The 27,930-nt window shown below is 51.2% G+C and overlaps 2 protein-coding genes across 2 annotated transcripts; one reads left to right on the forward strand and one right to left on the reverse strand.

Annotated features, from left to right (window-relative positions):
• Nucleotides 1-685: 685 nt before the first annotated feature.
• On the forward strand, nucleotides 686-14,751 carry Igfbpl1 (insulin like growth factor binding protein like 1). The gene is made up of 5 exons (XM_057791160.1): nucleotides 686-1,121; nucleotides 9,614-9,723; nucleotides 10,369-10,485; nucleotides 13,095-13,252; nucleotides 14,614-14,751. The coding sequence occupies exons 1-4, from the start codon at nucleotides 686-688 to the stop codon at nucleotides 13,242-13,244; spliced, it is 813 nt and encodes a 270-aa protein (XP_057647143.1). The 3' UTR covers nucleotides 13,245-13,252; nucleotides 14,614-14,751.
• Nucleotides 14,752-20,575: 5,824 nt separating this feature from the next.
• Aldh1b1 (aldehyde dehydrogenase 1 family member B1) lies at nucleotides 20,576-25,476 on the reverse strand. The gene is made up of 2 exons (XM_057790606.1): nucleotides 25,371-25,476; nucleotides 20,576-22,719 (listed from the first exon to the last, which is right to left on the reverse strand). Exon 2 carries the CDS (start codon nucleotides 22,708-22,710, stop codon nucleotides 21,151-21,153), a length of 1,560 nt encoding a protein of 519 aa, XP_057646589.1. The 5' UTR covers nucleotides 22,711-22,719; nucleotides 25,371-25,476; the 3' UTR covers nucleotides 20,576-21,150.
• Between the last annotated feature and the right edge of the window lie 2,454 nt (nucleotides 25,477-27,930).

Here is a 27,930-nt window from a genome sequence, read left to right on the forward strand (position 1 = left end):
CAACCTGGATGTAACACTAAGAAACACCCGTGAGAGCACACAGCTTTTTCTCCTGTGCTCCCACTGTTTGGACGAGAGACTGAATCTCAGAGATGACAAAAAGTGAGAAACGTGGAATTCTGTAGGCAGAAAAACCCAAGCGCAAAGCCATGCGTACAGCAGTCTGCCCTGCCGTGTCGGTGGGTGTTCTACACGAGGGGAGTGGGTTATGTGCCCACCCATGCTTGTACAGGCAGAAACAATTCCTGAAAAATATACCCAAGAACCTGATAGCCAGAGCGGCCTATGGCAGCAGGGCTGAGGAACTGAGATTCGAGCCGTGAAGGAAATCTACCCATCCATTTATAAAATCTGACTTCTTAAACTAGAGAGTCCCTTTACCAAACAAAACTGGAAAGAGGACAAAATAAAGTGGGGCGTCCTGGTGGGAGGATCGAGAGTCCTAACATATAGGGCTGGCGGACAAGTCGTCGTTTGGACCAGGTTGGGTCTCTCCCTGAGTTCAATCGGAGGTGGCAGAGCTGTTCTGGAGACTTCTGGGCCCCGCGGAGCTGGTCCCGGGCCGAGGGGCGCCCCGCGGTGCAGGCCGGGCCAATCAGCAGGCGCGGGGCGGGTGCGGTGGCTTTGCGCGCGCCGAGCGCTAAGCGGAGCAGAGGCGCTGCTGCCGTCCGTTCGGGAGCTGGCCATGAGGCGTCTGCCGCTGCTGCTCCTGCTGCTGCCGTCACTGACCCGGAGCCTCGGGCTCCGCGACGCGGGCAGACGACACCCCGAGTGCGGCCCGTGCCGGCTGGATAGCTGCCCCGAGCCCTCGCCCTGCCCAGCGCCCTGGATCGCCGCGCGAGACGAGTGCGGCTGCTGTGCGCGCTGCCTGGGCTCCGAGGGCGCGAGCTGTGGGGGACGGGTGGGCGCACGCTGTGGTCCCGGCCTGGTATGTGCGAGTCGCGCCGCGGAGACGGCGCCCGAGGGCACGGGACTCTGCGTGTGCGCGCAGCGCGGCACGGTCTGCGGCTCCGACGGCCGCTCCTACTCCAGCATCTGCGCGCTACGTATGCGCGCCCGGCACGCACCCCGCGTGCACCCTGGCCACCTGCACAAGGCACGCGATGGCCCCTGCGAGTTCGGTGAGTGGGGTTTGACCCCAAAAGACCCAGGCAAATGGGAAAAGCGGGATCCCAATGCTCTAAAGTGTAGGACAAAGAATTTTGTTACATAGAAGTGGACACCACCTGGGCCCCACTCTCCCCTCCAGGAGCAGTATTTCGCATCTTAATTTCATTTTGGGGAAGAGTGGGGCGAAATCTAACACCCTGCCTGCTGCCTTCCCCACTTCATGGAGATTCCAGCCCTAGAGCAAGCAGGAATGTGGATGCTTAAGAACCTGCTATCGCAATTATTTGAAAATGGGATTGGAGTGGGTCCTGGATCAAGTGGGTTGCTTAAATAGAGAGGAAGGGAAGGTGAGCGGTCCCGGACAGCAGGAGTTCCACATGGGATTGAGGAGTCACCAAGACAGAGACCAGGATACTAGGCATCCAGTGAGACCCAGATTAACCAAGGCCCTGGGAGATTCCTTCAGATGAGTCCTTTGGAAACTTGAACTCTGAGAAGATAATGGGACCACAGGGGCTGGCCCAGGCTAGAGTGCAAGTGATTTGAAGTGTCTTGCTTTAAGACACTTAAAAGAACAGAAAGCTCTGGGTTGCCAGGGACTTCAAAGCTCAGCACCACACCGCACACCTCCCTGGTGCCCTGATTACTGTCTTGGGTAATTAAAAAAAAATCAGTGTCTGTGTCCAGGAAAATCTAGCCTGTTTTGCCTGTGTGTGGGTTTGACATGGCCAGGAGTTTTCAGAGTACAGCCCATCTATTCTGTCTGAACGGTAAGTGTGGTAAATGTGATGGTTGACTGGTCCCCAGGAAGCTTATCATGCAGGCTGTGCTTCGGGCTTCTCGAGTTTTCTGGCCTGAGCTAGGAGACGAAGTCTAAACCAAATGCCAAAGTTAGTGCTTTAAGAAAAACACCTGGTGCCCCTTTTCCAGGCCTTAAACAGTGGTTGGTATTGTGTTACTCTCTTCTCCCTCCAAACACTCCATGGAAACGTGCTCAGATCCAGGATTCTGGTGGACTGATGGAGACAGGGCAGGAAGTCCACCATCCAGGGAAACATGACATGTGCTATCCCGTGAGGGCTGAAGCAGGCTGGGTTACACAGAAAAGTCACCGTGCCTCTTCCCTAGTCCATGCTCCATTGGCGGACAGTGCTGACTGGGGGGTGGGAGAACTCCTGGATAGTTCCTGGCTCCCCTAGTGACATTGAGCCTGGTCATTTCCCTCTCCAGTCACAAGGGCTCCAGGGGAGGCATTGTTATTCCCTCTCTCTTTGGAATGCTTGTATCTGCCCTAGACACCAACACAGTCCCGTCTTCCCTTCCTGGAGTTCTGTCACCGGCTGCAATCTGCCACCTCAGCAGTTGGCGCCCAGGCAGTTCCCTTTGTCTGAGACAGGTAACACTAATGGTACACACAGGACACAGAAAAAAATGCTGACCAGGCACCGCTGCCCAGAGCTTCCCAGTGGTGATGGGCTTGGGTAATTTTTCCCTGGAGGGGCATTCTGTTCTTAGGAGAAAGACCCCTTCAAGGCATGTAGTGCAAAGCCGCCTTTACGCAGAGGAGACCCAGAGACCCAAGATGCAGGGGACTAATCCAAGATGTCCACGAAAGGCTGCCACCCCCCAGGTCCCAACCCCTTGTCCAGCACTCCTTCAGGAGTGGACTTGATAATATTAAGTCAGGCAGATGGTGGTTGCTATGGTTACCAGAGTACAGACAGATGGCAGATGGAAAACCCACACCCCTAATTCACTGAAAATTACCAAATGACAAGTAAATGTGCCAGCCCCTCAGCTCTGATCTATGGGCTCCGAGGCCCGCCCTGGGCTCCAGCCTGGAGAATAAAGAGGCCCTCGGAGCCAAAGGGAGCAATTCAGAAGCCAATTTCCAGCACCTCATTAGTGGCAGACTTTGGCACTCCTGGGCTCAGCTGTCCTTTCCACCAGGGTTTGTGTCACCCACCTCGGGCCTGACTGTCGGACCTGATTGTCGTCTACCTGTCACCTCTGTCTTCACAAGCTTGTGTGGTCCTTGCCTGCCCTCTCAGGGAGGTGTGGCTGTACAGGGAGCTGTTTCCCTACTCGGGCTACACCTCATTCTGGCCTGCCCTCAAGCCATCTTTAATTCAAGAGACACAGCAGGAGCACTTTTAACAAAGCCCCAGGGGACCCCTTTTGAAAGGAAACAGACAGTTTTACTTCAGTATTGGTGACAGTCACTCCTGCTCAGCTCCTCCCAGACGCCATCAGCACCCAGGTACTTCTACTTTAATGGAGTGAGGGTTCATACATATTGATTAGCCCTTTCCCAGTGGAGACCAGTGATGCCTCTGCGGGACAGTGGTGGCAAATGGTGTTTGGGTCTAGATGCTGCCCTTCCCAGAAGCCTTTGCTCAGAATTGCCCACTGCCCAATATTGAGAGCATCCTTTGAGCCCTGTACATTGAAGACCTATGTGTGACTGTTTTATTGTTAGACATTGTTTTTGCATGCATTGCTGTCCTTGATTTTTGCAGTCACTGGAGAGAGCAGGGAGGTCTTAACCCCTTAACACAGTGATTCTCAACCTTCCTAATGCTGCGACCTTTTAATACAGTTCCTCATATTGTGGTGACTCCCCAACCATAAAATTATTTTCATTGCTACTTCATAACTGTAATTTTGCTACTGTTATGAATCGTAATGTAAATATCTGTGTTGTCCGATGGTCTTAGGTGACCCTATGAAAGGGTCATTTGACCTCCAACAGGTCTCGACAGACAGGTTGAGAACCACTGCCTTAATAAAAGGGAACATTGAGACACACCAAAAGGGATTTCTTGAAGCTAAATGGCCGGCCCCAGCTGAGTCAGGGCCCCAGGTCAGTCTGCCTGGTTCTTGGCAGATTGCAGCCGTCCATCTCCAGCCTGTAGGGCTTTGGGCCCCAGCAGCTCCTCCGAGAGAGCTTGAGCCCCAGAATCTCAGAAAATTCACCTTGGTTGGAATTCCTCCTCCATTTACAAGCCCGGGGTACGTGTTACCAGGTAACCAGAGGAGGCGGTGAATGCCATTTTGTGAGAGGGACAAAGGAAGGGGCCTCGTGTTCCAAAGCCTTTCATGAATGCTGAGGGAGGGGATTTGAATCGCAGGCTGCAGGCAGTGGGATTAAGCAGGGGCTCCTTCCACATCCAGCCGTGATTATAAGCATAAATTATCAAGCCTATTTGGCACGTTGATCATTAAATTTTTTGCTTGTGTGTCTCTTAATACAAGCAGATAGGGTCCTGGGGGACGACTGGGCTATTCTTGCTTTCCATGACACCATTAACTTAAATCTCTGCGGCATGTAGGATGATCTTTCATTTCAGCCACCAAGGACCCATCTAATGGAAGGGGTAGGGCGGCAGATCACCACATGTAGTAATAACAAGGCAGGTCCTTTCATCTGGGCAGACCCACACAGCAGACACAGATGCTGTCATTAGGTTCCCGCATGCCAGAGTGTGGGGCAGCATTGTCCTCTTCCCGAGCAGACAATGGTTCGCAACTCGCCTCACACTTGGACTCCCAGGTGGCTGAGTCTCTCTGGCACTGTTTTGCCTATCAGAGGTCCTACCTCCTCCGACCACACACAACTGAGTGGCTGTGACCTGCTGTAGCCCTGGGATGGATGGAGCTGTGACACCCTGGATTTCCTGGCTGCTGCGAGCATGAGAAGGAAGCAAGTACTGAGCCGGGAAGAGTTAGAGAGATGGAACTTACCCACTTAGAAGCCTGGACTGGCCTGGAGCTACTGGCCTCCCTGAAGAGCCACTTTATTCGAGTCAAAGGTAGACAGGAAGGAAAACGCTGCTCCTTCCGGGATGATGGCAACACTCACATCCCGGAGGTGAGAAGTTATGTCCTGGGCTCTTTGAAGATCACTGCCATGCAGCTGCAGCCTGCAGGGTGTTGAACCATTGCAGTTTCTCTGAGCTCTGGAGACCCTCAGGGTTAAGGGTCATAGGCTGTAGTACCACCAGATAGTACTTGTCACCAGAGGTCAGTAGAGGGCTGCAAGCAAAAAGAAAGGTCTGTTTTGGGTAGCATGGACTACTGTGTCTCTGGGTCCCTCCTTAGGACACCGTGTAAGGTTGCAATGGGCCCTCAAGTGTTCCTCATCTCGGCCTGTGGAAGGCAGGCAGCAGGTATGTGATAGCTTAAATATGAAGTTTTCCTGGAAGATTTGTGTATTAAAGCTTTAGTCCCCAGCTGTGGCGCTCCTGGGAGTGATGGAGTCTTCAGGAGGCGGGGCCTAACTAGAGGAAGTAACTGGGCATCCATGCCTTAGGGGAAATCTTGTCCCAAGAACCATCTCTATCCCTTCCTCTGCTTCCTGGCAGCCATTAGATGAACAGCTTCCTTCCATTCTGCCCTTCCACCATAATGTCTCTGTCTTGCCACAGACCTAATGGAAGAGTGCCAGGCAGCCACGGCCTGACTCAGGTTCCAAGGAGGATGGGCACCTGTGTCTATTCCGCAGCAGCCCCAGCTGAGACTGAAGTGTGGCACTGAACACTCAGCATAGGCAGAACTTTAAGTGGGTTTCCTTCAGTCCTGCCCACCATACCATCCTTCCTGCCTCTGGGAGTCACTGGCACCTGCTATCACACTTGAGTAGTGTGAGGACCAGAGTTGCCCTGCTAGTGTTATGGGCGGTCCCTCTTGGGCATTGCTGGGAGGTGATGTGTGGATAATAGAGACCAAATAATGCCTGAGACTGGCACTTCATGACAGCTGGCAAGGCTGGCCAGTGACTGGCCCCGGAGAACCTGGACCTAAGGAAAGCTAACCATTCCCAGAACTCTCGAGGAGAGTGGCCCACTGCCTAAATGGCAGAGTTTGGTCCGTGCTAACATTTCATCACCATGAATACCGCCAGTGACCATGACAGAATGGCTCTGTCTTGACTCCTGGTCCTGGGGTTCCAGTCCAGAATCCACAGCCCCATTTCTCTCTTAGCCCCTGGCAAGAACAGCATACCACAACAGGTATGTGTGGTGGAGCACACTGCTCCCTCCCAAGCCAGGAAGCAGAACCCTACAGTCCCTTCTGAGATCATACTTCTGGTGATCTGAAGACCTTTTGCTGGGCTTCACTTCTTGAATGGGCAGCCCCACAACCATCACCACAACCACCCGATCACCCCACCACCAATACAACCTCCACAACCCACCACCACCCACAATCACCACCATCATCACCTCCACACCCCACTACCACCACCATCATCATCACCATCACCACCACCACCACCACCACCACCATAACACTAAGAACTCAGCCTTCAACACATGAGTTTTAGAGGTCACTTATCCACCCATCTGGGGATCTGAGACTTTGGTTCATCATTCAATACCTGTGTGATCAGTCCTCACTGAAGCACTGGTAGCCAGCCCCTCATGAGCTTCCCAATTACATAGCACTTCACAGTAGTGCCTCAACCCACGGCTGTGCCCTGTGTAGGTGCCTGGATCCTCTCTGGTGAGTTGGCTCTGTATCCTGGCCTTGTCACGACTTGTGACTTTCCGACTCTACCCTGTAAACCGTGAGGCCTCCCAGCAAAACACTGTGTCTGGGACCCCTTGACACGATCTCTTAAGAGCTGCCCTCCTCTTCTAAGAGGGAACCCACCAAGATAACAGTTGTCTCAGTATCAAAGCTAGTATGGAACTGTTTGGAACCGGGGCGGGAATTTGAGCCCCTGTTCCTCCAGGCTCTTCGCCTTTCTAAGCCTGAGCTCCCAGCTGTAAAATGGGAGGTAAAACACCGACCTTCCAGGGCTGGTGTGAGGATGCTAAGAGTCCTCTGGGGGGGGGAAAGGCAAGATGGTGTCAGCACTGAGGTGGGGCTAGATCTCTACAACCAGAAAGAGGAATCACACCCCCCACCAATGAGGTTGGGCTAGCCCTGTGCAGCTCCCCCTCCTGGCATCCGATAGGACTGCAGGAGAGGAAGGCGTGAACAGCTGTACTATTACCGCCAAGTGTTATTGATTGTGCAGAGCTGTTACGGCTAAGGATGCAAATTTAATGCCAGATACATCCAAATTAAAAGAAGGTGACTGACAGCAGGGGCCTGAGGAAATTTTACAAGGCCACAGAATTGCTCTGCTTCCAATGGTGACTTCCCAGCCCCCTGCATCAGTCCAACGGGGATCTGCGCACCAGAATGAGTTGTGTGCAGCATGCGAATTTATAGATAAATAAACGCATCGGGAAAGGTCGCTTTAACACTGAAAGCGGGGGGGGGTGGCTCTTTTGTAAAAGAAATGGTGTTTCCTGCCGTGAAAGCGGTGGCAAAGGCAGCTTTCCCTAGACAGTGCTTCTTAATTGTACTTATTGAAAGAGAGGGAATGGGGACTCTTGAGGAGCGTGTAGGAAATGTGATTTACTGGTTTATTCATTTAGGCCTGAAAGGGAGTGATGAAGTCTCATTTAAAATGTATGACTTGACTTGAAGGGAAGTGAGACGCGTTGACGGAGCGTCCCTCTGGAACCTATTGAAGGCCCTGGAATTGTGCGGTGTGGCTGTCCCACGGCCCTTTGGGGACAGGCTTGTGGGTAGAAGCGCCTGTGTGGCTGTGAGGAGGTGCTGGCAGGGGGATGTGAATAAATTAGCCCTTCTTTGTTGTGGCAGATGGGGCTTCTGCCAGGCAGCCCCTGTGACCGCAGGGCACACTGGAAGTTTGGGGCCTCTCTCCAATGGAGCGCTGGCTGCAATCTTGGCTGTGGGTTTAGACATGGCCTTGGAGAGCAGTCGTGCGGGCGGAGCTGAAAGCGTGGCTGATTGCAAGGGTAGGTGGCCTGGCGTGGGCCAGGCAGCCTGTGCCCACTGGAGGGCCACTGTGCCAAGGACTCCAGCGCTGGCATCATTGGTGGTGAGGACAGAGGAAGGAAGCATCTCCTGAGGGTGAACTTGATCAGAGAACTCTCCAGGGCCTGGCTCTGTAGGTAGGGAGCTCTTTATCCCTGCGGGTGTGCAGATACTCAGGCGCTGGCTTGACAAGGTCTGCCCTACTGTGTTGGGAGGGGCTATACCAGTCTCCTTTCCGTGTTGGCTTGGTAGTTAAGAGCACTGGCTGGTCTGCCAGAGGACCTGGGTTTGATTCCTAGCACCCACAGGGCAGCCCACGCCATCTGTAAGTCTTTTCTGTGGCCTTCCACCCCTGCATCCTTCACTGTGACCCACTTTGTCCCTTTCCCTTTGTTCTCTTATCTAATTGTAGCCACATCCCAGTGGGCACAGGCCCTGCCATACCGTTTGGTTCGCTGACTCCGGAACGGTGGCATTCCTCTTTCGTGTGTTGTGTTTTCTTCATCTAGTGATCTTTCTGCCACCTCCGCCCCTGGCTCTCGCTCGCATGTCAGGCCAGTGCAGTAATTGCTCTCTCCTTCCATGCCTGGTTCACGCCACAGCCCAGGGAAGCAAGGGTCTCCTCAAGTCACTAGAGAAGAGGCAAGAGCTGACAGCCTTCCCTTGGCCAGGCCTTGGCCTTGCCAGACTTCATGGCTGATCTTGCTGTCCGACGCAGGTGAGACTAGGTAGAGAGTCCTGGACCCCCGAGGCCAGCTGGGATGCATCTGGTCAAATATGAACAGAACCCTTGTTTAGGACTTGACTGTGTGGTGAGGCCTGCGGGATTGGTAGGAAATCCCCCTGTTGGAGTTGGGAAGAATAGGGGCAATAAGGCCTGAGCACAGAGAAGGTCAGAGCATCAAGGTATCTCAGGATGAGACTTGATGCCAGCCAAAGAGATCCCTGGTATGTTAAGAAGCTAGGTGCGAAGGGTGAGCTAAGGGTCTAACCTGTGTTGCAGGCTCTCAGGTCCTCTTAAAGAAACAAAACCCAAGTCTCTCTTCTCTGAGCCCCCTGTACACGGAGGCAGAAAAGCTTCTCTGCCCTTGGTAACTTGACTTGACACCACCCCTAACCCTCAGGGTTCTTAAGCCTTCCATTGTAAGATCTGAGAAATCCCTATGTGACCCTGAGTGCAGAGTATATAAAGTAAGCATGCAGAAAAGCATCAAATATTTATGGATAATAAATCATCAAGAAATACACTTTAAAACAGTTCTTTAGTATATGTGTAATTTTTACCAAATCATCGAAGCTAAGAGCAATGTTGCACCCTAATGTGATGGATGTTTATTCATCTTCACGTAAAGAATTCAATCTTGGGGGCTGGTGAGATGGCTCGGTGTTCAGAGCTACGTAACCAGCAGTAAATAAGCAGATGGTAGCTGAGGTGCTGGGGGAACTCAGGGAGAGGGCGTGGTGAGACCCAGACTCTACCACTGACCACTGGACATCTGGACATCACTTTCCCCCTTTAGGCCGGCTTGCAGATCCCAGGCCTAAGAGTACACTTCCTCAGAGGAGCCGCCACTCCCTCCTCTAAGGGCTTCCTGTGGGCCCTCAGAGCCCAGGGCTGGGCTCCTGACCTGCCAGGGTAAAGCGTTGTTCCTTTGTCTTCTTGCAGCTCCTGTGGTCCTCATGCCACCTCGAGATGTTCACAATGTCACTGGGGCTCAAGTGTTCCTTTCCTGTGAGGTGAAGGCTGTGCCCACCCCCGTCATCACCTGGAAGAAGGTAATTTTCTCCAAGCATGTCTATACTTGTCTGTGTGCTTGTGCCCACGTGTTGTGAACTTGGGAGAGAAGACCAGAGACAGAAGGAGCCGTGGGTGGTAACGGTTTTTCCTTAGGTGTGTTTATATGTGGGCCGAAGGGTTAACAAAGACACTCCAGCCCTGTGCCACCAAGATGCCACCCCAGAGCTCTCTCCAAAGGAGGGGGTGGCATTCCTTCCCATGCCGTTTGTTCTAGAAAGCTCTGCTAGCTGGCAAACTCTCAGCTGCTGGGTCCTTAGACAACAGATTGGTAACAGAGACCCAATCCCGTCCTGAACGCTGAGGGTTGATTCTGAGAGATTGGCAAAGGTCGCAACTTTACTCGGTCCCTTGCCCCAACAGCCCTGATGAGGGCTGTGAAATTCACAGCTATTCCCACCCTCCACCACCCTTTGGAAAAGTTGGCAACCTCAATGTCCAGCAGGCGGCGCTGTCCGAAGAGACACATATTTAATCAAGGAAGCCTGAGTTGTTTGCCTAAGAATGACAGGCATTTTGATATCTGCTATGGAGTCCAGGGAGGTTGCAGGTGGCCAGAGGCCTGTGGGGTCAGCCTGGCTCAGAATTATTTTCAAAACGGTGTATGTTTTCTCTGCCTCGTATAGGTCGTGGGTTCTCCTGAGGGCACTGAGGAGTTGGAGGAGTTGCCCGGAGACCATGTCAATATAGCTGTCCATGTGCGTGGGGGCCCTTCTGACCATGAGACCACATCCTGGATTTTGGTGAGTGTTTTGGATTATTGGAGCTCCCTTCCCTGAGAGTTGCCTCAGTCTAGACTCCACCTCTAAGAAAGCCCGCCAATGACCCCTTCCCAGCGATGCTCAAGACCACGCCCACAGGGTATTTAAATTGCCCCGCCTGTCCCCTCCCCCAGAGAACAAACCCGTGATTTTCTGGTCTACCTTCCCCAGCTCCTCTCTGCGGGGTTGGAAAGCCATCTGGGAGCGTTTGTATCCATTAAACCTGGGCCTTTTCTAATTCGGTTTGATTTGGTCTGATTCGAATTATTGCGTCAGCGGAGAAGTTTATCGGGGTGCAGAAGCTCTTCAGATATTATCAGCAAACAGCTGATAATGACACGCTACACTTTTAAAACTGTTCCCCGGGGGCTGGAGAGATGGCTCAGTGGTTAAGAGCATTGCTTGCTCTTCCAAAGGTCCTGAGTTCAATTCCCAGCAACCACATGGTGGCTCACAACCATCTGTAAAGAGGTCTGGCGCCCTCTTCTGGCCTTCAGGCATACACACAGACAGAATATTGTATAATAAATAAATAAATAAAACTGTTCCCTACTCTTTCCTTTTGGCTTTTCTGGGGATTGAACCCAGGACCTCACTTCAAATTCTTACTTTGAAGGCTAATGAGATGGTTTGGTGGGTAAAGGTGCTTGACCTGAGTTTAATTGCCAGGACCCACATGGAGGATGGAGAGACTTGACTTCTGCAAGTTGTCCTCTGATCTCCGTGTGTGTGTGTGTGTGTGTGTGTGTGTGTATGAGTGTGTGTATGTGTACATATATATGCATATACACAAATAAGTGTAATTTTTAAACATTTAAAATGTTATTTTGAGACAAGGTCTCACTATATTGCCCAGGCTGACCACAAATTCTTGAACCCATTGCTCCAGCCCACAGAGTAACTGGTGTGTGCCACCAGATCCACCTCCCCTGTCTATGTCCCAGTGGACCCTCTGGAGTAGGCGGAGCAGGTTAGATAGCTCCCAAGAGTGTAAGTATCTTAGTTAGGGTCTTTAGTACTGTGAAGAGACACCTAGACCAAGGCAACTCTTAGCAATGAAAACATTTAATTGGGGTGGCTCACCTACAGTTCAGAGGTTCAGTCCATTATCAACATGGCAGGGATCATGGCAGCATGTAGACTGACCTGGTGCTGGAAAAAAGCTGAGAGTTCTCCATCTTGCAGGCAACAGGAGGTCGACTGAGACACTGGGTGGTGTCCTAAGCATAGAAAACCTCAAAGCCCTCCCCCACAGTGGGCCATGACCCACTTCAACAAAGCCACACCTCCTAATAGTGCCACTCCCTCTAAGCTTATGGGGTCCAGTTGCATTCAAATCACCACAATAAATGACTTGCTGCAGTGGCCCCAAAAAATGTTCCTGTGCCCACCTGTGAATGGGCTGTCCCATGTGGCAAGGGGGTGGGGGCTTAAAGCTTTAAGATGAGATTGCCCAGGGGGATTCGCAGGTAAGTCACATGCCATTAGGGTCTTAAACTTAATGGATTAGCGAGGCCAGTCTAGTTTAAAGGTGAGTCTATATGAGGGAGAAGGAGGCAGAAGTATGGCAGGCTGAGAGAGGTGCTCCCACCATTACGGACGGTGGAGGATGGTGCCGTAACTGTGCGGGTGTCCCCTGGAAGCTGGCCAAGGCAAGAAAACACACTGTCCCCTCAAGGTTTAGGGATGCTGAACATACCATGATGTGAGCATGCTGGACCCACACTGAAGGTGATAAATTTATATTGTATCAAGCTGCTAAACTTGGGACTGTTTGTTACAGCAACCATGAGAAACTAATGCACCTGCCTAAGGCCACAAGTAGAGAGGGAACCACAGCCTTGGGTAGGGCTATTGCTACAGGAGAAGCCAAAAGAGACGGGAGTGGGTGTGTATGTGGTGGTGAACTCCAGCAAGCTCTCAGGGGATGTCTGCCTCGCTTCTACCAGTTCTGGGTGAGGGACTGGGAATACAGCTTCCAATCAAGCATTCTCTCTTTTTTTATGTATGGAAAAAGTTGAGAACAAGGTCTCTTGATGGTTTCTTGTAATGGCTGCCCCTTAAAGAACCCTTAGCAGTCTTCTCTGGTGGGTAAATGTCCTTAAGATTTATGCATTTTTCCCTCAAAGGCAGCCCTTGTCACCTTTAGTGAAAGGCCAGGCAGCTTACAATAAAGGCTGAGGATACAGAGAAGCCACTAAAGCTAAGAGCCACAGCAAGGAGCAGGCCCTTCAGGAGGGTCCCTAAGGAGGCAGAGTCCGATTCTGAAAAGCAACAACCGAGCAGCTCTGTCACTGTGAACTGTGTGCAGGCTGGGGCGTGACTCAATTGGGTGGGGGGGAGGCTTGCTTAGCACGCAGGAGGCCCTGCAGTGGTTTGCCAGTGCCGTGGAAATCCCGTGTGGTAGCACAGGCCTCTCATTCTGGCACGCTAGAAGTGAAAACCGGAAGATCAGGAGTTCAGGATCCTCCTCAGCCACACAGTGAGTGTGAGAGGCTTGCCTGAAGAGAAAGAGCGCTGAATAAGGCCGTCAGTCTTGAGTGTGATATGGGCCACGCGCAGTTGTATAAACCTGTCTGTTGTATTCCTAGATCAACCCTCTGAGGAAGGAAGACGAGGGAGTCTACCACTGTCACGCGACCAATGCTATCGGCGAGGCCCAGTCCCACGGCACCGTGACAGTCCTCGATCTGAGCAGATACAAACGTCTCCACTCCTCAGTTCCAGCTGACCTCCTGTGAGGAACACGGTACACATCCCTCGTCATTTCTGTCCCCCTCCCAGTAGCATGAGAGATGCGACTGCTGCTCCGCTGATTTCTCAATGAAAACCAGGTTGGAGCAGCAGCGTCAGGGCGGGTCATGTCCACCCTCATGGCAGACAGATGAGCAGGAGCCCAGTAGTCACATTCGAGTTTCTGCAAGTTTCTGCTCCAAAGTGATGTCATATTTTTGGGTGGATCATTGGCCATGGCAAGTCACACAACTGTGCTAGGGGGGTGAAGTGGGACACACACACACACACACACACACCACTCACCAGAGCCAAAGGGCAGCCTGATCCTCTCACAGGTATGGGAGTTGCCGTCATGAACAGATAACACTGTCAAGACTGACCAGCAAGCTGCCGTGTGGGTGCTGGGACCTGAATCCAGGTCTCCTGCAAGAACAGCCAGTGGACATTCTTAAAAGCAGAAGGATTTTTTTTTGTTTTTGTTTTTGTTTTTGTTTTTCGAGACAGGGTTTCTCTGTGGTTTTGGAGCCTGTCCTGGAACTAGCTCTTGTAGACCAGGCTGGTCTCGAACTCACAGTGATCCGCCTGCCTCTGCCTCCCGAGTGCTGGGATTAAAGGCGTGCGCCACCACCGCCCGGCAAGCAGAAGGATTTTGCTGTGGTCCTAACCCCTTGCTCCTTTTGACTGCTTTCGCTGGACTGCCTTCTGTAGGGTGTGTGGAGAAATGACAACCATCACCACCATGCAGGGAGTGCCATGGGCATGAGACAGGAGAGTCTTTACACTGGGGAGATTGAAGGAAAGATGTCACCGAGGAAGTGGCGCTGGGGTTGAAGGACAGGTATCTGTAGGCCATCGGAGGTCCTAGGAACAAAGAGAGAAAAACATGGAAGTGTAAAACCACAGGACTTCAGCAAGGCTGGGAAATCAGATCTTACAAGTTGTATTCCTAATACTCAAGTTTCCTATTACGCATGATACACACAAGGATATGTGTTGTTTTATATCATTTATAATAACGTGGTTTACATCCGCGTCTTGAGCTCCCTCTACAGCAGGCAGGCACTGTTGGCCAGCTCTTGGTTGCGTGCCTCCTGGAATGAAATGCTTACAACCACCGTAAAGCCATCTCGGGGCTTCTTAGGGCTTGAGACGTCCCTGCCTATAAGCTGGAATCTGCTTCCCTGGAATATCTGACCTTTGGTCTTAAATATTCTCAATGCTCCAGGACTGCCCCGCACCCCATCAGCCCTGGCTTCATCCCTCAGTTGAGGAAGGCTTTGGACCCCAGCATCACGTCCTCCACCTCGCATGTAACAAAGATCATTACAACAGAGCGAGCTTCTGCCTCTAACGCCCCCCCCCCTTCCTTCCCAGGCTTCTGGAGACACCGGTCACGATACGATGGCGACATCAAGGAGTGGATCGTTTTGCTCTGTGAAAATCTGGGGAGACTGCCTGTCGATGACTGCTTTTTGTATGGTTTTTAAGAAAGCAAGGCACACTAGATTCTTACGCAGATGTAGTTTTTAGCAGGGCAGACCCTGGGGAGACACATGCATGTAGCTTTTTTATATTTTGGGGATGAATTGTGCTAGAACAATTCTTTTTTAACTCTTTTCGTCCCAGGATGGGTCGCACACTGTGTATTTGTAATTCTAAAGGGCTCAAAACAAGGCATGTGCCGACCGACTCGTGATTTGGTGTCTGTGACTTAGGGGTGCTCTGTGACTGTCATGAAGGGAAGGGGGTCCCTTGCCCTGTCCGAGGTGACTGGGGTGGGTGTTTTCCCTCCTCTGGGTTGTGGTTTCCACCTGTGACCACAGCTTTGGACTGAATGCTCCTCGAGCTCCCTGTGGCCCCACCCTCCTTGAGTGGCGTGGCCCTAGGGAGTAGGGCCCGGGCATTCTTTTCAAAGTTGTCACCTCATTCCTGGCATGGACCGCTCGGGTGGCTCTTCTGCTCCTCCTTCTCCCCGTTGTGAGGATTTAGCTGTAGGTAGGACCCTCTGCCAGACTCAGGAGCTGCTTGAGCAAGCCGCACACTTGTTAAACCAGTATTCTCCCAGCAGGCAAACAGCAGACACCTGACTTCTGCTTGGCACACTGAAGAAAGGAAACTGGGTGGTATCTGTAGGTGGTGGGGTGTCCTCACCCAGGCAGAAGCCCCGCTTAAGGAGGAAAAGAAAAAAGAATATCTGCTCTCTGGCCTGCAGGTTCTAGGTTCTAGGGGACTACTCTTTCTTCCTTTCTTTGTTTCTTTCTTTCTATTTTTATTTATTTGTTTGTTTGTTTGTTTTTGAGACTGAGTTTTATTGTAGCTCTGGCTGTACTGGAAAATAAACCCAGGTCCTTTGTAAGAGCAAATGTTCTCAACTGCTGCTCCACCTCTCCAGCCCCCTACTTGTAGTTTTTAACCAGCCTTAACCATCCACTATTAACCATTTAACCACCCACTATTCCCAGCCTGGTCCTTCTGAGTTTCCTGGACTTACATCTTCATCCATTTTAGTGCATGGAATTTAGTGATTTCTTCACTCACCACTCTGAACTCTCACCTCTCATAGACAGAGTGAGGAATGGGGTCAGGTCCCAGACGGTGCAAGTCGCTAGGTGGGAGAATAGAGTGTGTGCCAGGTGCTCGCCGGCTGTGGCGCGAGAGCTCTCTGGAGGCTGAGCGGCCCGCTGCCCAAAAGAAATTTAGAAAGAGATAACATCCACATGATTTTAATGATAGCATTTTAAACTTGTTTATTATTATTATTATTATTATTGATACTTAGTATGCCTAATCTATAACTTCAATTTATCATAGACATATAGGGAGATTAATGTGTTTGCTGTACAAGTGTGTGGTCCTGCATTTGATCCATCCACAGAACCCACATGAAAAAGCTGGCTGTGGTGGTGCAAGCCCTGCAGTCCCAGAACTGGGGAGGTAGAGATGGATCGATCCCTGGGGCTCGCTGTCTAGACAGCTAAGACTAAGTGGCAGGCTGCCAGCCTGTCTAAAAAAAATGTCAGTTCTAAAGAATGACATCTGAGGTCACACTTCCACACTCATGTGTGCACCTGCACGCTGGGTACCTGTATACTTGCACACTTATTCTCCTGCACGAACAGGTACACGCATACAGATGAAACACAGTCGGAAAAGGTGTCCTTGTGGAGTCTTGGGATGTATGCTTCACAGAGAAGGGGGTCCTCAGTGATTCTATAGCCTATATTCAACTCCAAAGGTGTTCACTTTTTATCCTAAGCCACCAAAGAGCTGGGCTTTAGTACGATGGATATTTTTGCAACAGGCTTTGCGATGAAATTAATTCCTATCTTTAGAAAATGCTACCCTCCTGTCCCCCTAGATTGAGGACGTAGGCCAGACAATCAGAGTCACCCAGGAGGGAACGGTCTCATCTGATAGCTATTCTTATTCTCAGCCTTCACGGGGGCCCCATGAACGTTAAACCAGGGAGTGGGTATTATGTGATATTTTAATTAATTAAGGGAAACCACATTGCTCTGGTGTCTGTGGTTTAATGCATTCAGGATATGGAGTCCAGCACCGTGCTTGCCTCAGTGGCTCAGTGGGGACAGCTCCTCTCCCCTGGAGTATGGATGCCATTATAGGTCAGGGCTGCCTGTGAGCTCTGACTTGGTGGCCTCCTGGCCGAGAAGTGCCTGGTTCCCACAGGCAGAGAGTTCTCACAGTGCCTATCACTGGCTGACTGTAAAGTCCCTGGGAGGATGTGTCAGGGTAGACACAGACAGCATCATTTGACAGAAGAGAGACATATGCGCATGTCCACTGGGGTCCTGGAACCAGTGCCCTGAGGTTAGCGAGGGATGGCTGTATCGTGTGTCTTTTGCTTCTGGCCTCCCTCCTCCATCAGTTAGGAAGCCGACTGTTTCTGTCCAGTTCCCTGCTGCAGCCCCAGCACCTAACACAATTTCCAGCCCACAGAGAAACACTTAATCAAAGGTGCTGAGTGAGGGAATAGGCAAACTGATCCCCTTTCCCTTGCTCCTAAGCCTGCTCCTCCAGCAAGGTTCCCTGTTTGCCTCCCCTCCCTCCCACCCCCACAAGTTCTCATATACTCAAGCATAGCCTCAAATTTGATTGATATGTGTCCCAAGGTGACCATGAACTTATGGTGCTCCTGATTCCACTTCTAGGGTGCTTGGATTACAGGTGTGTGCCACCATGCCTGATTATATGTGGTACTGAGGACCAAACCCAGTGTTTCGTGCGTGCTAAACAAATACTCTATTAGCTGAGCTATCTCCCCCAGCTCAAGGCTCCCTTCTGCAGCAGCTGGCAATCCCCGCCCCCACACACTGGTTACCCCAAACAAAAGGGGTACCTTTGACTCCCCTCTGGCACCATCTGTCATCTTCTTACCTTACCCCGCTTCCTGGCTGGTCGGGATCCCCCTTGTGCCACACCCTGCTCAAGCTAGTGTTATGGTGGCAAAGCAACAGTGTCCTACACAATCTGCCCCAGGTCCATTATCCACATGGAAATAGAGTGACCTTTAGACTTTGAATCTGAGCTGATCCTTTTATGACTGCCAGGGCTTCCTTAGGGTACAGGCAGAGTGCTCTAACTCCTGACTACCTACCCCTCCCCCCCAAGCCTCCCTGTTCCTGTGGGAACAGTTTACTCTGCCTAGCTGCTTAGCAAATGACTGGCGGCATCCCAGGGGAGGGGTGCTCTGTATGAGCCGGTGCCTTGTGGATACATCTTCCAGGGGACCCCTGAGGACAGACAGGAGCTCCAGATGAGCCGGTGCACTCTGACATCTTGGTCACTGCATTCCCACTTGCCCCTGCCCTTGTCACCCCGTTCTGTAATTGTCTTACTTGCAGACTGAACTCCCAGCAGGCCGTCTTCTCTGATTCACGTTCTCCCAATGGTCCCAAAAGGATTGTTTTTTCTCTTTCAGATCAATGAAGGATCTGAGCAAACTAGTGGAAGCAGGGACCACCAGAGGTCAGCCTTGTACCCACGATGATGCCAGCCCACATGGAAGTGCCTTGGGGGCATGAGGCTGATTAGGGCAGGTGTGACTGAGCACTGTTGTGGATTGGGGGCCACAGACTTGAGCTTAAAGATTTGAACCACTCCTTTGTCCGGTTCCTAGAGCATGCTCGTGGAAAACTGACCCAAATAAGCGCTTTGCTAAGCCTCCCAGAGCCAGAGTGATGGCTCCAAGGTTAGGAGCACTTGCTGCTCTTCCAGAGAACCTGAGTTCAGTTTTAGCGCTCACGTCAGGCAGCTTACAAGCCGCCTGTAACTCTGACTCCAGGATGGTATTTGATGTCCTCTTCTGGCTTCTGCAGGCACCCATACACACAGGTACACACACAGACAGGCACCAATACACACAGGTACACACACAGACAGGCACCCGTACACACAGGTACACACGCAGACAGGCACCTGTACACACAGGTACACACACAGACAGGCACCTGTACACACAGGTACACAAACAGACAGGCACCTGTACACACAGTTACACATGCAGACAGGCACCTGTACACACACATACAGGCACCATGCACACAGGTACACACACAGACAGGCATCCATACACACAGGTACACACACATACAAGCACATACATACACACAAATGTTTTTAAATAAAAAAAGCCCCTCAATTTCCACTGCTTATGGAAAAATAAATAAATACAAACCAACTGCCTTCCTTTACAGTACTGTTTTAAGGTCAAAGCAGTGCATGAAGGCACCTGGCATAGCACTTGGCCAAGGATGAGCGTGGTAGGAGTCTGGAGGAAGGATGAGTGGATGCATGCATGGCTTTCAAACTACAGTATCTTCCAGCTCAACCTTGCAGGCCATGTGCCAGACTGAAGGTCGAGGCCCGAGGAAACCCCCGTTCCTTGTCTGAGAGGACACAGCCTATCCTGAGTCTATCCTGTAGGGAACACATGGCAGTGGGGTGTGAAGTGGCCCGTCACACTGTGTCCACATTTCTTCAGGGAGAAGACATGAGTAGCTGTGCTCATCCTGTTCTCGTCTTTCTCCCTTTTCCATTTAGTCTGAATGCCCAGGCCCTGGGATGATAGCAGCTACGTTTAGGGTGTGTTTTTACAATTTAGCTATCACTTCTCTGGGAGGCTGAGATGGGTCAGCCAAGCAGACAGTGAAGATAAACCGTCATAATCAGAAACCCTCACTACAGTGTGATGGGGTTACAGTATGGCTGCAGAGATGGCTGCAAGGGCCTCTTAAGAGAAATACATGGAGGAGATTGAGCCAAGGCTATGTCAGCCCTAGAGAAGTCTCACAGGAAGGGAGATGTGAGACCCAAACAAACCTTCAACCCTCAAGAAGCCGTTTCAGACCAAACCCAAGTCCTGGCCATCATTACAACAGCGAAGGAAGGTGGAGATACAGTTCCACTGGTAGAGACTGTTTAGCGTGCACAAAGCCCTGAATTTGATCCACAGCACCTCGTAACACTGGTTGTGGTGTTACACACCTGTAATCCCAGCACTCAGGAGGTGGAAGCAGGAATACCAAAAGTTCAAGGGCATCCTTGTCTACACAGCAAGTTCTGAAAAACAAAATCATTTTGATTGCAGGTTGTTGGAAAGATAACCAGGGCATAGCACTCAGAGCGTAGCATTTTCTAAGTGCTCACAGACAGTAGCTTTCATGGGTAGGACATTCAAAGACTGTAGCATTCACAGAGTGTAGTGTTCATAGACTGTAGCATTAACAGACTGTAACATTCACAGAGTGTAGTCTTCATAGACTGCAGCATTCACAGACTGTAGCGTTCACACGCTGTACATTTACAGACTCTACCATTCACAGACTGCAGAATTCACAGAGTGTAGCATTCACAGGTATGGCATTCACAACAAGCAGACTTAAAAACTTGGAAGAATTTGTAAGCACCATAAACTACAACAGAAGACAAGGAGACAGCTGGGCTTCAGCTTCTCACCTTCCATGACGTCCACAGTGTGTGTGTGTGTGTGTGTGTGTGTGTGTGTGTGTAAGCATCAAAGGTGGCAATAGAGAACTCTGAGGAACAAAGCTAGCAAACCCTCCTTGTGAGGTGACTCAGTAGTGGTTAGGAGGATGACAGTGAAAGCCCCTAAATAATATGGACTTTCTCTGGCCAGAACTATAGCAATATTCCCTGGGTCTTTGTATATCAGTCAAGAAATCAAAGAGAAGCCCAGAAACTTAGGGTAGGAGGGGCCAGATGACTACCTGGGTCCTCTAAGGCCCAGAGATAGTAAAATGTTCAGGAGAGAGAAAAAAAAAATCAAGACAGATTTGCAAATAGAGCTTATCTTAATTTTAAAATGAAGTTAATTCCCATACCCTAATTAAGAGTACAATTCGGTAGTAAATCAGGACAATTGCAACGTCGTACAACCACGTCCACTGCCCAATTCCACAACATTTTCAAGACCTCCTCAAGAGGAGCCCAGTATCCAGAAACAGTCATTCCCCTCTTCCCCTCCCCCCAGTCCCTGCTGGCCACTGCTCCGCTTTCTACTACAGATACAAGTTTGGGCATTTCAGCACAAAGCGGTCTTCTTTCTCCCTGCGTTCTGTGCTCAGGCTCATCCATGCTGCACCTGGATCAATTCACCATTCCTCTGTATGGCTACAGTCAACCACTTTAAATACACCTTTAGCGACTCCTAAGGTGTCCTGACAATAACTGGAAGGTCATCAGTGAGGCTGGGACACTCTAAGCCCAGCCACCATCTGTACTTTAAAAAGAACAGCTCTGACTTAACCACTTTATTTGCTGACACTCCTTGTAACACTTCATTTGGAACTCGGGCTAAAGTCAAATTTTTTCATCTGCTGGCGGGATGTCGTGGAACTGCAGGACATGGCTGGGCCTCCAAGGTGGCCAATCTCAGGAGTTCTTCTCTGGAACCTTGATGGTGACAGTCTTCACCTCCGTGTAGGCTCTAAGCCCGTCTTCCCCCAGCTCCCTCCCGTTGCCGGATTCCTTAAAGCCTCCAAACGGCGTGTGGCAGGTGACGATATTGTAGGTGTTCACCCACACTGTCCCAGCTTGCAGGGCCTGAGAGAAGTATAAGGCCTTGTCCAGGTCTCTGGTGAACACAGCCGCAGCCAGGCCATACCTGGTGTTGTTGGCCCTCTGAATCACTTCCTCGATCTTCTTGAACTTGAACAGAGGCTGCACGGGCCCAAAGATCTCCTCTCTGGCGATCTTCATGTCGTCCTGCACATCACCAAAGACTGTGGGCTTGATGAAGAAGCCACGATCCCCAAAACGCTCCCCACCGCAGAGAAGTTTTGCCCCCTCCTTCTGACCAGCCCGGATGTAGCCCAGGATTCGTTCAAACTGCTCCTTGTCCACCTGAGGCCCCTGTTGGGTGTCCAGTTCAAAGGGGTTCCCCACTTTCCTCTGCTTGGCCTTCTCCACAGTCCTCTCGAGAAACTCCTCATAGATGGATTCTTCCACAAATGTCCGGGAACCCGCACAGCAGCACTGGCCCATGTTAAAGAAGAGGGCTTCGTGACACTGGTCTACTGCATGAGCCATGTCAGCGTCTGCCAACACGATGCTGGGGCTCTTCCCACCCAGCTCCAAGGTGACTCTCTTGAGGTTGGAGTCCCCAGCAGCTTTCTGGATCAGGTGGCCCACCTCGGTGGAGCCCGTGAAGGCAACTTTATCCACATCCATATGCCGGGCTATAGCTGCCCCTGCGGTGGGGCCATAGCCAGTGATGATGTTCACCACTCCCGGGGGAAACCCCGCCTCCTTGACGAGGGAGGCCAAGTACAGGGCAGAAAGCGGGGTTTGCTCTGCCACCTTCATGACCACAGTGTTGCCTGTAGCGAGAGCCGGGGCCAGCTTCCAGCCTTGCATGACCAGTGGGAAATTCCATGGGATTATCTGGCCGCAGACACCCACTGGCTCATGCCGGGTGAAGCAGAAATGCTCGCCATCCATAGGGATGGTTTTACCATGCCACTTGTCAGCCCAGCCAGCAAAGTAACGGTACACCTTGATGACCTCATCCAGGTCTAAGACATAAGACTCCTGGAAAGGTTTCCCATTATCCAAGGTCTCCAAAGAGGCCAAGTACACCCGATCCCGTTCCACAAGATCAGCCAAACGGTTCAACAGCCGGCCCCGCTCTGAGGCATCCATTCTGCGCCACGGGGACCCCAGACGGAAGGCCTCCCGGGCTGCTTTCACGGCCAGGTCCACATCTGCCCGGTCACCTTCGGCCACGTGCCCGATGACCTCGCCTGTGGTGGGGTTCACTGTGGGGAAGGTCTTTTTGCTGACCGCGTCACGCCACTCATTGTTGATGAACAGCTGGTTGTAGCGAATCTCTGGGTTTGGGATTGGGTTCGGGAGAGCAGCTAAGGTAGAGTACGAGGGGGTCCGACCCTGAAGGCAGAGCAGCCGGTGCGCCAGGAATCGGACGCTCAGCATGTTGAGGACCTTGGAGCAGATAGGGAAAAACAAGGTGAACGGGTGAGAGTGGCAGGGCTACCTGAAGGCCCACTGATACCAAGGAGTGTATCCTCCTGAAACATAGGCTGTGGGGTACAAACGCCCAAAGAACTCTCTGGTCCACCCATCATGTCCCCCTCAAGTCTTCCCCCCCTTCGCACCTCTCCTGGGTCTCTTGTGAAATACCACCTGCTCTGCAAGGCCCTTCTTGGTCCTCCCGTTGCAGTGTGACCTATAGCCCACACTTCTGAACAGAAATTTAAGGCGCTCATGAGACACACCAGATAATGACGTTGTCTGTGGATAGATAGAACGGTTGAGGAAAAGCCCACACTATGGAAGTGAGGCAAAAAGGCCAGTGTTTGACAAAAGCCCTGGTCCTCTGTGAACCTTTAATGTTTGAGCAGCTAAATCTCTTCTCTCCAGCCCTGCTCTCTCCCCTTTGGGAACGGTCTTTCCCTTAATAACATGTCTCCGCCATCTCTGTTCTGCTACAACTGTGCGCTGCTGCTTAGTTCCCCATCTGGGGACACAAGAATCAGGAGCTGGGACAGGGGATAAAGCCCAGCTGATGAGAGTGCTTCCCTAGCTAGCACAAAGACCTGGGTTCAGTCACTGATGGGGCACCTCCCTGTAACCCCAGCCCTTGGGAGGTGGAGGCAGGAGGATCAGGAGTTCAAGGCCACCGTTGGCTACATAGTGAGTTGGAAGACAATCTCTGACACATGACAGACTGAACAAACAGACCAACCTTGGAACACCTCTGAACCCCCAGATTATTGCTTCTCAACCTCACACGCCAGACTGTCTTTACACGTGCGTGTCAGTGATGGTGAGCTCCTCCTCCAGGCCAGGGACTTCTGCAGCTGTCATTCTAGCCACTGCTAGTGTTACTGACACAGAGGGGAGGGACAGCGAGGAACCAGAATTTCTCCAGGAAGCCCCCTTCTGAGGATGACAATACCCCAGAGCCTCAGAAGATACGCAAAGTTCCAAGTCACCGCTGAAATCTGCACACACAGACTTCCTAGTCTGTGTCCCCCTTTCCATACATTCTTAGTGTGGCTACAGGCAAGGTCAAGAGAAACTAAGAACTTTTTTTTCCCTAGTTCTGGCCAAAACCATAAATAAACCATTCTCAATCTGGATGCTTATAACCCAGGACAATAACCAAACAAACAATTGGGAGTTCAAGGTCAGCCTGGTCTACAGAATGAGACCCCTCCATCCCAATGAAACAAACAACACAAACCTGTATCTCTTTACTAATTCCGCTCTCCCATCAGATTCAGGCCTCTGGTTCTATTGGTTCTGGTGCCTAGAACTATGCCTGAGACACAGTAGCTACTCTATAGACACACAGACTGACAAGCTAAGGGAATGTGCAGATTTCCATAAAGGACACCAATGAACTAGCCTGGGACCTGAGCAAGAACCTCAGTTCCCTCACCTGTAGAGCTCCCTGGGGTTGTGTTGAATGGGGTCTTGCATGGATAAAACCTGACACACCTTGCCCGGGCAGTCGTCGGAATACTCAAGGCCTCGGGAAGCAGCCTAGCACAGACCATAGCACAGTGGGAAGGGGCTTACCCTTCTGGGGTACAAGTCAAGCAGCAGCTGAGATGGGTCTGTTTAGTGCCAACTCCACTTCTGAAAACATCAGACTTTACTAAAACCACTGCGGTAAAATGTAAACAGTACCTAAACTCTGTAAGCAACTGCCAAGCAGCGTTTCTGGTTCCTGCTTAGCTATACAGCTCATCTCTGGCCAGGATAGAATCGCGGTGCCTTTTCTGGCTCACACGAGTCTTGCTCCACCCAACAGCAAAACATAATTGCACCAGCCTGACCCCTGACCTCCAGCCCTTTCCACCCTCTCTTCACGTGCAGGGAGAGGAACGAAAAATTCATTCAGGAAAACAAGCCTGCAGCTAGGTCCCTACCCACGCAGAAATTAATGTCTACCAGGAAAGCCCTCCCTGGGGAACCTGGCGTGTGTGTGTGTGTGTGTGTGTGTGTGTGTGTGTGTGTGTGTAGCAAATTGCTCTTAGGTCACACCAAGCCTCTGTGCTGGAGGATCCAAGCCATCACTTGCATTTTGCTCAGAGGAAAGTGGCTAGTTACAGGTTATCCCGCTTTTCAGTTTGCGGTCTTCTCACCGGAACTTCACCAGCCTCCCAGAAGCCCTCAGGTGATAACAGATGTTGATAGTCACTGGAGGGGACTACAGAGATTTGGGGACCTCTCTAAGAAAGTACTACAGAAGCCTCTCATCCTTGAATTCCCAAAGGCCTAGCTTTGTTTTTCCTCCCGAATACCGGATGCTCGGTACCCACTGAACGAAAGGCCTGCGGTCGGGAACCCGGGAACACCCACCTGAGCGAAAGGTGCTCAGGTCCCAGCTTCTCTACTATGGCCCGTGGCTATCGTGGCAGCGGGCCGAGTGGGCGAGGGTGAAGAAACAGAACCAAGACGAGGTTTGGGAGGACTGTGTCCGCCGCCCCCCTCCCCCAGACAGATAGGAAGGGGGAGGGAAAGAGGCGTGGAAAGGGCCCTGCAAATACACCCGGGGGAGAACTGCCTTTCGGGGACCGAAGGGGTGCTGTGCCCCAGCACGGAGGGAGGGCGGCGGTAGCTACCTGCAGCGGGCTCGAGCTCAGAGTCAGAGTCTCACTCAGGAACAAGTCCGGGTACCGTTTAGCGTTCTCGGGTCGGTCCAGCTGCTGTGTGGAGCTGCCTCCGGGCTTTCGCTGAGCAACCAATGAGCTAAGCTCCGCCTGCTCCTGGGACCGCCCCCTACTGAGGAATCTTGGCCCGGGACCCAGATTTCCCTTTTCTAGCCATCCTTGGCCCAGTACCCTGCACCCTCTAGAGGTCTCTGATTGGTCTCCCCTGAAGTAGGAGGTTCAAGTCTGAGAGCCTAAGGACAAAGCCTTTGGCAAAGAAAGAGGGACTCAAAAAAGGGCAGAGGGGCAGCGTTTTCCCAGGATTACAGCCAGGCTCCAACCTGGAGACCCTCCCTAACAGTCAGTCATTGACAGAGCTTGCTTATTTGATCAGCGTTTTTGAGCCTGTTAGACTAGAACAGTACTGAAAATTCCAGCTCTGAGAATCGCGAGCAGAGAAACAATCCAAACAAAAAACGGGCAATGTTGTTTATTCTACACTGACCGTCAGTCTCTGCTTTTGAACTGAGGATGGACACTGGGCCAAGACTCTGAGGGGTTTGCAGGAATTGGACATTTTAAAATAACACACATTTTAAAAAACCAACCTAAAATGCAATCAAGAAGACAGTAGAAGTGACCTGAACTTAGCCGCTGTGGCTGCAGGGGACTCGGACTGAAGCCTTGCCTTCACTCCACCCCCAGCATCTTTATTTTTTTCTTATATTTACACTTTAGCTAGAAGATTTCCATATCTCAAAACAAACCGATAGAAGCTTTCGACAATACAACGCCAGGTGCAAATACCTGATTCAAGAAGTACCATGGTTTTCTGGGTTTCCCCTGAACCAAGCTTTCCATGGGAAACTCTCAGTCAAGATTCACAACAAGAGGTATTTGTGACTCAAAGGAAGGCCTAGGGGCTGTGTGCAAACTCCAGAGCCAGGCCAGGTATAACCTAGCAGGGTTTCACAACTAGTGGAGGTTATTGGAGATCCCTCTGGCGCTCCCTCACCGGGACATTCTACCACAGACCCCCAACAGGGAAAGGTTGGGGGCCATATAGTGTGAAGAGTCCTGGACTGTGTTAGACAGCTGGTTACAGATTAGCAGAGTTGAAGGTCATTGGGAATGGGGACACCACCCTCATAATCAATGGCTTACAGGATCAGACACTGCAGGTTTTTATGATCGTCATGGGGTGTGATCTTTATCATAACTTCCACACTGCCTGGGGTGGGGAAGTCATTAACAAATGACTATCTAAACAACTGTTACATGTTTATTGCCTAGCTTCAAGCTGTCTGGTAAAGACCATTCTCCGGTCTTTTAACAGTGAATCCAAATGGACAGAATCACCTGGCCGGAGAACACTCCTCAGAAACAGCTGTCTGCTCTAGAGACTTGGGAAATAGTACAAAGTCTCCCCAGAGGAGGGTCCGCACAGTGTCTCTGACCTCTGTCTGCTCTCACCCTTGGGAGTGTTCTGCTCCCCTGTGGTCCCTTAGGTCATTGCCTAATCTCTCACTGCTCAGTGATAAGCTTTACCTGCCCTTTGCTGTACAACTCAGGGTGTCTCTTCCAGCTCCTTTCGTGGAACTCAAGAACCAGGGAGCCAAGGAGAGGCTGGTGCTGGGGACTGAAAGACCTGAGGTAGTCATCCTTTAGAACTCAAAGGATGCCCTCCAAGTGTCTGAAAAGCAAAACCAGACAGGTTCTGTGCAGTGCCAGAGGGCGAAGCCAGATCAGTGAAGGGACGTCCCAGGACACCAGCAGGAAAACAAGGCGAGTGTGGGGCTGGGCTGGCACGCAGCTCACCTACGTGTGAGGTTTGAGTGCAGCTCCAGGTGGTGAGAAGATACTGCCAGAAATGCCCCCAACACTGTGAGGAATTTACCTCCTCGGGGACTTAGGCTCAGTTAAAGCCAGACCCTTAACTGCACAGGAGAGAGGAATTTCAATGTAGGTAAGGGTTAGTACATGCTTTGTATTTAAGTGGAAACACTCGGAGACTCACGGAAAGAAGACCAAACACACCCTAGTGTTGTAATACGGAGCGGCAGGGCTGCGTCCCCGGCACCCGGCCGCCCGCATGGCTAGCTTATGCCCCGAAATAATTACACGGAAACTGTATTCTTTTGATCACTGTCTGGCCCATTAGTTCCAGCCTCTTATTGGCTAGCTCTTACCTATTGATCTAACCCATTTCTAATATTCTGTGTAGTACCATGAGCTGGCTTACCAGGGACGATCTTAACCTGCGTCTGTCTGGAGTGGGAGAATCATGGCGACTCCTGACTCGGCTTCTTTCTCTCAGCATTCTGTCTGTTTACTCCACCCACCTAAGGGCTGGCCTATAAATGGGCCAAGGCAGTTTCTTTATTAAATGAAAGTAACTCCTCCATCATTTCCCCTTTTTTTGTTTAAACAAAAAAGAAAGACTTTAACTTTAACATAGTAAAATTACATATAACAAAATGGTTATTAAGCAAGAATTACAGTTACAATATTTATATCTATTATATCTCTTATC

The sequence above is a fragment of the Chionomys nivalis genome, chromosome 16, assembly GCF_950005125.1.
Source record: "Chionomys nivalis chromosome 16, mChiNiv1.1, whole genome shotgun sequence".
NCBI classification, from domain to species: domain Eukaryota; kingdom Metazoa; phylum Chordata; class Mammalia; order Rodentia; family Cricetidae; genus Chionomys; species Chionomys nivalis.

Coding starts and splice junctions, on each gene's coding strand:
- Igfbpl1 (XM_057791160.1), top strand. CDS start 686: ATGAGGCGTCTGCCGCTGCTGCTCCTGCTGCTGCCGTCACTGACCCGG. Junction 9,724..10,368: donor CCGTCATCACCTGGAAGAAG/GTAATTTTCTCC, acceptor TGCCTCGTATAG/GTCGTGGGTTCTCCTGAGGG. Junction 10,486..13,094: donor AGACCACATCCTGGATTTTG/GTGAGTGTTTTG, acceptor TTGTATTCCTAG/ATCAACCCTCTGAGGAAGGA.
- Aldh1b1 (XM_057790606.1), bottom strand. CDS start 22,710: ATGCTGAGCGTCCGATTCCTGGCGCACCGGCTGCTCTGCCTTCAGGGT.